The 10213-nt window shown below is 42.8% G+C and overlaps 1 protein-coding gene across 1 annotated transcript; it reads left to right on the plus strand.

The window, feature by feature from the left end:
- Positions 1-5681: 5681 nt before the first annotated feature.
- LOC108801790 (regulator of G-protein signaling 21-like) lies at positions 5682-9971 on the plus strand. Its single transcript, XM_018573702.1, has 3 exons — positions 5682-5721; positions 6063-6229; positions 9758-9971. The coding sequence occupies exons 1-3, from the start codon at positions 5682-5684 to the stop codon at positions 9956-9958; spliced, it is 408 nt and encodes a 135-aa protein (XP_018429204.1). The 3' UTR covers positions 9959-9971.
- Positions 9972-10213: the final 242 nt, after the last annotated feature.

The raw sequence follows: 10213 nt of genomic DNA on the forward strand, positions 1-10213 counted from the left end.
CCACACCTACAAAACCAGGCCCTCATTTTTAACACGCAATCAATTGGTCACAGACTTTTGGAACAAGAAGCAGGCATGAAGGTAAAGAGGCAAGATGACATATTACACCAGATAGGTGGCATATTAATCCTCTGGAATGGCCCAGTGGTGATGTTTCATTATTTTGCTGATCTATTATATGCTAATGAAATAAGAATGTTGTTCACAAGTATGATTGAGAAAAGATCTCTTCCCTTCTTAGACCTAGCGATTTTCAATGATTGTGAAGGAAATTGTCACACAAAAATCTATCATAAGCTCACCTTCTTCTAATTTCTTACTATGTTTTGACAGTCATCATCAATGTTCCCTTGGTAATAGTATTCCAATAGGACAATTTTTATGAACAAGATGGAATTCTTCTCAAAATGTTACCGCAATTATGCAGTTTGTGTACATATGATTGTGCAGTCTATCAAGCATCAAAGTTAGACCTTCTGCACTCAGCAAAAAGCACTCGGTAGCAGACCATGTCTGACAGACCCTGCTCTTACTCAGCATTACATGTCTGGAAGAACACTTGTCATGAGGGGTGTCTGTCACTCAACTATGGCAGCATAGAACACTGCAGTGGGATGAGTGGAAGCAACGTTTTCACTGAGAGAAAGGGTTTTCAAAGTAGAAGTATTGCAAGAGTAAAGCATACTCTTCCCAATACTTAGAGCTGGTGTAGCACACTACAGCTGTCACACACTGGCTCTATATACTGATGATCACTCAGCTCAAGGTCTCCTCCCTGCAGAGAGCAGTGATTGTCAGCTACTACTCCCCCAGGGATTCCTCCTGGCTCTGTGACACACAGGGGAGGGGGTGGACACAGCTATGGTTGTAGAAGGGCGGAACCAGTTGTCAATCAGGCAGCCGGGTGGATCCTGAAAATATTGTTGGGATCCGTCCCAGCTTCAGCATATAGGGGACAGTAGTCGGCTATATGCTGATTTTGGGTCAGCCAGAAATACGGTTGGATTACTTCCCTGTTGAGGTCTTTTAAGCAAAAATCAGTCACAGGGCTAAAAATGTGTGAGCCTTCAGCTGGGTTTTAAAAGGTTTGAAAATAATAGAAGTAGAACATGTGTGGGTGTAGCTTTAGTGATTATGTGGGTCCAGCTCCTTCCTGACTATGTTGACACCCCAGTTGCCATGTGAATAAATATAGATGCAATGTACTGTATCAACTAGGGCTTGTTTCTCTGAAACGGGGCTATTGAGTAGAAAAACAGTCAACAAACGTAGCACAACAAACACACAGAAATTGTACATACAGTACGTGGTTCCATCAATGCAAATGACACATGCAAACTTCTTCAGAGAGCACAACTGCAATGCTATTTAGCATTAACAATTTTCCTACCTAAATCAGTTTACATAGCTTTTTAAAGCATATAAAGCTTTTACATGGTACACAGATTTAATAAATACCCTGTTCATAATTTTTGCTAGAAGCAAAATGTGACTTTTAGACACAACAGGGACCCCACATACTGTACAGGTCATTGTATTACACTTGTGTACATTTGTGTATGCTTAGGTGATAAGATGTACATGTACATTGTTTTTACCCACTTCAGCTCCTGCTCCTGTAAACCCCTCATGGATCACAGCAATTTTTTAATTTCTACCATGATGCAGCAAAAATATTTATTTCATTACTTGATACTGAAGCAAGGTATTACATAGGAACTATTTCTATTTTTAAAAAAAAGCCTTTTGTAATTGGTGCAGAGGGTTTAAGCCACAGCACCAGTGCTTTGACCGCTCTCACGGCCATGGGCACTTCTGCGTGTCACTTGAACGAGACACACTATTGCCACTCAAGTATTGTGCTTTGCCAAAACGTTTGCCCACACTCAGCCTTGTGCTACCCAGGCTCCTAGTTGTCAGCACTGCTATCAATCTGCTACAGTCTGCTATCAGTCCTGCTATAATCTGCGACCAGTCCAACTACAATCAGCTACAGTGTGCTACCCACTCCTCCTCCTGTGTCCAGCAGTGTGCAGTTACCTTTTTTTTTTAAAGACCTTTTTATTATGTTTTAAAGCAGTGGTTCTCAACCTGTGTAACCTCAGGACCCACATTTGTCCTTAGTCATTAAGTCGTGACCCAAGTTGCACTGCAATGGACTGCACGGCATTGTGGTACTGCATGTTCCGATGCGGGCAATAGAACTGTGTGTGGGAGGTGCATTTGGGGTGCCATTCAAATGAATGGCAATGCAATGCACTTTAAACACCAAAACGCGTGGTAGGTGCGATTGCCAAGTACAGTACATTAATTGTATGGGACTGTGCAATTAACGCACTGTACTAGTGTGAATGGGCCCTCAAAAAACACACAACCACAGACACAATCTCACACACACACATACATACATGCTGTACTGTGATGGAGCTCCATCCATATGTGCAGTGCTTGTACAGATCCCTTGCACACCCTATAGAGGTGCCGAGAGCCAGTATGTTACATCACACCGGTCCAGTCACCTCTACCGGACAAGCGAGGGAGCTGTAAGCAATGCACATATGGATGGAGCCCACCCTACCTCAAGCTGACACTCGGCACCGGGCAGCATATTTTGAATGGCTGCTTGGCGCAAGAACTGGCAGTGCTGCGCTAGGGGGAGGCTGAGGAGCCTCTCACCTAGAAAAGTGGAAGGCACACGGGGACCCACTGAACACGGGGCCGCGACCCACTGTTGGGTCACGACCCACCAGTTGAGAACCAAGGTTTTAAAGTATATAGAAAACAGACAACATCAACAAAACTTGGGACCAGAACTAACATTCCTAACAATGCACACAGTCTCAATACAGCAAAAACAAGGAAAGTATGACAACTTCTCAAGTACAAATAAGAGAATCCTTTCAAAGCGTTGCGGATTGCCCCTTTGTTCATAAGTAAATAGAGAGGCAGGGATTGATTAACTATTCATTTCCAGCAACTCAGAGAAGGAGACTCAGGGCTACTCCATACCAAAAGAATGGATTTCTTAGCATAAAACAAGAGAATATAAATCAGAGTCTGGGCCCTAGAATCCAAAGCCAGCTCCCCAATCAGTGCTAGAGGCAAAAGGAGGGATTACATATATTGGGGAGGCCCAAACACTGCTCCAAAAAAAAGGTAACGTCAGACCAGAAGGTATGTATTAGGGATGCACCAATACTGTTTTTTTGGTATCAAGTATGAGTACTGATATTTATCTTTAATTTCTTTCATTCATCATTACAAGTCGCCCGCCTTCCTGATTGGCCGGGAAGCCGGGTCCATGTTCCCTCGCGGCACTGCCGGTCAGAGGGAATCCTCTAACCACAAGTTCTGGTATCGGGGTAAGTATTGGAGCATTTGGGCGAGTACAAATACTTGGTATCGGCATTGGTGCATTCCTAGTACGTATGTATGGGCAAGACTAGAAAGAGTAAAATAAATCAGCCTTCTAACCACAACGCTTAAAACACTGCAGAAAGGGGCGGAGACCCAGTGTATAGAAAAGTGTTGTGGTATCGTAAACCTGATAGAAAAACTTAATTTGCAAAATTCTATTCCTGGACGCTATAATAGAGGACATATACTTGTCTTCAAAACTTGCCAATCATCCTGAAATGAGAGTCTGCCACTTTTGTTTACTTCTGTCAAATCTACAAGATCTAGTGGACATCAATAGTGCACAATATGTGGAAACCAATTTAGAGGAAATGTACCTAAGTACCAGTTTCTCCAAAGAAGTCTGAGTAAGAGTCAAAGAAGTCGGCCCAAATTGAGCATGGACCGCATGCAGTAATTGGAAATATGCCAAAAAATCAGAAGGGGAGAGCTTCAGATCCTCTCCGAGTTGCGGAAGGGTAAGAATAACTAAGTTCTTAAATAAATGTTGTAGGGATTTAGTTCCCAACGAGGACCAGAAAGCAGCCGGTGGTAAATGCATTAATTCCTTAAAAGAAAAATTACCCTATAAAGGGGAGTACGGGGAAAGGGACCAGACATCCATAGATAGCCATTTGATGACATAATTAAGGATACGTAGTGTCATAGAAATAGGAATAATACCTGACGGAGAACCAGAAATTCCCCTATACAGGACATTCTGCAGGGATTTGAAAGAGGTAAATATGGCAGCCTCAGTTGCTGTGCAGGGGTTTCCTGCATCAGGACCAAACAGTCATGGGCTGCCAAATAGTACAAGTGGAAATTGGGAAAAGCTAAACCCGCCATAGAACCCTGTCATAAGAAAGACATAACAATAGAATTAATTTTACGGAAGTATCTTTGTGAGATGTAGCATGGGCAGTTAGCCAGGATATACAGAAGTTTTGGCAAGAAGATCATTTTAATAATGTTTACCCTTCCCAGAAGGTCCAAAGAGCTTTTAATTGGGATGTGGGATGTATATGAGCAGTTGTATTGGGATCTAAGGGCTTGTTCACACCAATTGCGGTGCATTCCAGAGCGGTAGCTGCTGGAACGCACCTCAATCCCTCACAAAACTTCCCCCTGCGTTCTGGGGCGGGAGGGGGCGTGGCAGTGCATTTAAGTCAATGGCACCTCCCCCCCTCCCCCGCAGTGCGATCAGACGCCGTTCTACTGCAAAGGCAAAAAATGCTGCTTGCTCTATTTTTTGCGTTTGCAGTGCCCAAAAACGTAGGGGGAAGTTTTGTGAGCAATTGCGGTGCGTTCCAGCAGCTACTGCTCTGGAACGCACCGCAAATGTGAACAAGCCCTAAGGGGAAAAGAATAGATTTGTCCCAATTAACCTTAAAGCCAGAGTAGTAACCAAATTACTCCAGCAAGTGAAGAAGGTGAGCCAGGGAGCGATTAGGGTCAGATAAGTAAATCAGGGTACCATCAGCATATAATGATATACGCTCCTTTAGTTCACGCACTGGGAGGCCACTCAACAAAGCGGACTAGCTTGTCCAGGCTGCCAGCGGTTCAATTGCCAGGGCAAATAGGACCATTGAAAGGGGGCAACCATGTCTAGTGCCCCTAGAAGCACAATAGGGAGGAGAAATATCCTTATTGACCCTAAGTCTAGCCACTGGGGAGTTGTAAAGAATCTTAACCCACTGGATCATGCGAGGACCAAAGCCAAAAAGATGCAATACTTGCAACAAATATGCCCATTCCACACTATTGAATGCCTTATGAGTATCAAGGGAGAAAAGAGCCCTACCTTCCACAGTGGGATTAGAAAATTGAAGATTAGTAAATAATCTACGAATATTTATTCTGGTAGAACCGCCCCGCATAAAACCCACCTGATCACTATTAACAAGAAATGATATATACAGTACTTGTTAATACACATAACCAGGATTTTAACCAAAATCTTGGCATCTACATTATTCAGGCAAATAGGGCAATATGAATCGCATTTAGTAGGGTCCTTACCAGGTTTCAAACTACGAGGGCTTCAAACAAAGAGGGTGGGAGGGTCCTTACATCAAATGCCTAATTATAATGTGGGTTCAATTCCTCACTATAGTCCAGTCACCTTTACTGCATTCCAGGCACCTACTATCCTACGCATCTGAAAGTACCTGTTGGGTGACCAAGTCCAAACTCCTGTAAGAGGGTCCCTGGTGAAATACCAGCAATCCCTTAGCCTCCACTCACAGGGAAACAGTGATTCAAGGTAAGGGTCAACAATCATGGTTTGTGACAAGGTTGGCCCTGTTATCCTGTTTTGGGGTCGGTTCCTTCTCTTTGTAGGGAGCTATGGAGCCACCATTGTAAAAAATTAAGTAAATGCTTCATGGTTATTCTCTGACAGAACCTTAGGCAAATATTTTTTGCACGCTAGAGCACTGGTATGTACATTTATAACTTAATCTTATGTAGAGTGATAAATCTTCTAAAAACTGTTCATTGTCTCAGATCAGACTAAACATATGTTTTTGTTTTTTGTAAATAGTTGAGTGATATGTTAAAGTTATTGTGGGCTACAATAATGTTTTTATTTTAGCGGTTTAACTTTTCCTTTTCTTTTTGTAAGCAAGTTAATACATTTTTTGTTTTTAATTCTACCATAGATGGGCTTTCTGCATTCAGAGATTTCTTGAAGTCAGAATTTAGTGATGAAAACATTGAGTTTTGGTTGGCCTGTGAGGACTTCAAAAAAACCAAAATACCAAGCCAACTTGCTGATAAAGCAAACAAAATATATTGTGATTTCATCAAAACTGAATCTCCAAGAGAGGTAAATATTTTGCATGAAAAGAAAGTTAAATTTGTTTGTTTATTTATTTATTTTATGAATGTATGTATTTTACATAAAGGGATATAGGGCATTGTACTGCTTTCCCAGTTACCTATAAATTGCTGGCAGAGAAAAAAAAAAAGAAAATAGTTCACCACCATTATGTATTAATCGCTTCTCATCTAAAACATCTATTGTAACAAAAATGTTTTATATAAAAGTACTAACATTTCACAGTTCTAAATGCAAAAAGAGTCCATTCCTGCAGAATATTACTTGTTTGAACCTTTTTTGCAGCTTCTTTTTTTTATTGTAGACCAGGGGTCGCTAAATGGCGGACCGCGGTCCCCATTTCTTCTCAGTCATTGGCTGCTAGGACCTCAGCATTCCTAGCAACCTGTGATGTCACCTTTATGCCCCCCCACCACATTAAGGGAGGACAGAAGAGTATCGCTGCCATTAAAAAAAACTTGCCGAATCATGTGAAGCTCCATTCTCGAGTCTTCTCTCTTCTGTTCACAGGGGGTGATGCCATTCTTTGGTATCCAAGTTACTGCCTGGGTGGCATGGACACTTCCTAATGACTATCCAGTGGCAAGGCCCTCTCAGGATCCTGAAGAAGAATCTCAGCTGTAATGTCAGCAAAAGTTGACCGTCAATGTCACGTACCTTAGGGGAGTCTGAGATGTCTAGCGCGGCCTCTCTCACTTCTCTGGTCTTGGGGCTCCTGAATGGGTACAGGAGCACCGGGGCACAGAGGGGCAGGAGTGCCAGTAGTAGCGGAATACGATGAGCAGGAGCAGCAGACAAGAATAGCAGGGTAGTCAGGACAGGCCGAAGTCATCAACGTGCAGGCAGCGAGGTACAGATGGTGAGGCAGGAGGATGGTCTGGAACAAACCGAGGGTCAATCACTGGAGAGAAGCAGAAAGGTCAATCCAAGCCGGGTCAAGATAACAGGAACACTTCAGGAGCAGGATATAGGAACACAGGGAAGTTGACGATCTGACAGCAAAGGAGGTTTGTTAGTCACAGCCTTATATAGCCCAGAGGGCGCCAAAAACTCAAACAACACGTCGGCGCACGCCCGCGTGAACGCACCTGACACAACTCTATTAGCTGCACCATGCACAAACGGCGATGAAAGAATCCTGGCTTTGGCTTCCTGACAGTACAGGAGCACCGGGGCACAGAGGGGCAGGAGTGCCAGTAGTAGCGGAATACGATGAGCAGGAGCAGCAGACAAGAATAGCAGGGTAGTCAGGACAGGCCGAAGTCATCAACGTGCAGGCAGCGAGGTACAGATGGTGAGGCAGGAGGATGGTCTGGAACAAACCGAGGGTCAATCACTGGAGAGAAGCAGAAAGGTCAATCCAAGCCGGGTCAAGATAACAGGAACACTTCAGGAGCAGGATATAGGAACACAGGGAAGTTGACGATCTGACAGCAAAGGAGGTTTGTTAGTCACAGCCTTATATAGCCCAGAGGGCGCCAAAAACTCAAACAACACGTCGGCGCACGCCCGCGTGAACGCACCTGACACAACTCTATTAGCTGCACCATGCACAAACGGCGATGAAAGAATCCTGGCTTTGGCTTCCTGACAGTCAAGGACCATCTGACGTGGGCACATTGACATCGCTGGATTACCAAATTGTCCCCAACACTAAAACAACCCCTAACACTCAGCCTATTCTTTAGCACATAACCTAACCCCTGTAGTGTACATCTGAGCTCCTGAACCTGAGCTTCTCTGAACATAAAAGGGTCATGGGGTTACCTGCCCAATCAGCTGTGGACCAGGGTATTCCCTGCCTCACAGCTGCAAATGAACAAAGGGGTGGGATGTTTGTGCTGACTGATTATCCCTATATGGTAGGGGTGGGCAACCTCGGCCCTGCAGCTGTCATGCAACTACAAATCCCATGATGCATCTGTCTCTGGAAGTCATGCCTATGTCTGTGAGAATCTTGCAATGCGTGTTGTGGCAGTCACTTACCTTGGGATAGATGATTGTCACTGGAAAAATCTATCCTGCATTCAGGGACAATCATTTATACAAACTGCACGTGTATGGATTACATGTTGACTGCAGCTGACAGATGCAGCCACTGTCACCCTGTTATTTGCTTCAATGGACACAGTGGCTGCATCTGAACAGGACACCTGAGATTCCGGTTGCAGGCCTTAAACTGACAAGATTTCTGCAAGAGCAACATGTACTTTGATATACTGACCAAATATAACGAAACACTTTCAATAGTATATTTATCGTACTAAAGTGACCTTCGGAGAAGTTCATTATTAGGCTAAGATTAGGTTCACTCAGGTGTCACTCAGGCTTCTGAAACATCTATATCACATTTTAGTTGTGTTCCAGATGAGTTTGGGAAGAGCTTTGTGAAGCTCTCCAAATGTCTGCTTATCACTTTGCAAAAGCATGCCAAATGCCTTATGAGATTAGAATGCACTTGTGGTGAGCTTTCATTCACTTGAATGCAGACATTTTGCAAGCTTTTTAAGTTGCAATGCTTGCCAAGTGTTGCAGGTAAGATCCAAATCAAGGCAAACAAATGCAAAGCGCTAAAAAGGCAATGTGATTACTAGATCGTTCCTATAAAGAACAGACATTTGCTTTGCAAAGCATTTGGAAAGCTTTAGTGACGTAAAGCAGACACCTGTTCTTTACTCCTGTGCCCATGTGAACAAAGTTTTGTAGGGTATTTAATAGGCTTGCTTTCTCTTTGCCTCAAATGATAAACTCGAACTTACTCTCAGGCCTCATTAATGAATGTAATGAACAGGCATTGTCTTTAAGTTAATAAAGCTTTGCAAAGCAAATGCTTGTTCTTTGCAGGAATAGTGAATGGTCTAGTACACACATCTCCTTTGGTTGATTTTGATCCTGCCTGCAGTGTTTGGCAAGTATTACGGCTTGCGAAGTGCCACCATTCAAGTCAATAAAACACATCCAAAACTCATCTAAATGCCTCTGAAATATGAATTAAAGCTGTAGGATTTTCAAAGATGTATTAGTCTCCTTGACTGTGTTACCTTCAAGTTGTATTACACTCTCAATAATGAATCTATATCATACATATATACATTGCCCAGCAAAGTATTGCTTTACATTTTTGGCCAAGCATTTACAGTCATTATGTTTCTGAACAACTGGGTCTGACCCTCTCAGCTCCACTTTCCTCAACTTCCTGTCCAGTAAGATCACACGGGACAGCACAGTTTGCAGGAGCTGTACATCTGCCAGCATGGAGAAGGGAAGAGGGAGGAGCGAGGTGCAGGGCAGTGGCTTGCCTTGCCTTGCTGTGCCTGTGTGATTGTGGAGACACACACAGCTTAATAGCACACACAAGGGTGTTACAAGGTATTGTTCATTTGTAATATGAGCATATTATCTTGACAGCAATTATGCTAAACTAATAACACAAATTGAGTCAACATTTAATTTCCTTCATTAGTAACAAGTCAGGTAACACCCTGTAATATTAATATTTCTTTTTCTCTACCCCAGGTAAATATTGACTACAAAACAAGAGAGGTCATCTCCCAGAAAATGTCACAGCCAACAGTTAACTGTTTTGATGATGCTCAAGAACTTATCTTGTGCCTTATGGCAAAGGACTCATTTCCTCGTTTTGTAAGGTCAGAACATTATAAAGAACTGGTAAAGAAGCAAGAAAATAATGGACAAAAAAGGTTGCTATCCTTCTAATATTAAATGTGGCACCATGAGGTGTACAGTAATTATTATGTCATTTTACTAGTCAGTGTCCTATGGAAAGATGTATTTTGGAGAAAAAAATAAACGTATTCAAAAAGTCACGTTGAGTCCAGTTGTATTTTTTGTAAAGGTGAATAAATCAGGCTTTTAAAAATGTTAGTTTGTCATATATCCAAACATACCAGTCTACCCTATGAAACAGAATAGTTCTTAGATTAATGGTTTATTATCCTTTGTTATTGCACA

Source organism: Nanorana parkeri, unplaced genomic scaffold, assembly GCF_000935625.1.
Source record: "Nanorana parkeri isolate BGI_ZX_2015 unplaced genomic scaffold, ASM93562v1 scaffold2496, whole genome shotgun sequence".
In the NCBI taxonomy this organism is placed as follows: Eukaryota; Metazoa; Chordata; class Amphibia; order Anura; family Dicroglossidae; genus Nanorana; species Nanorana parkeri.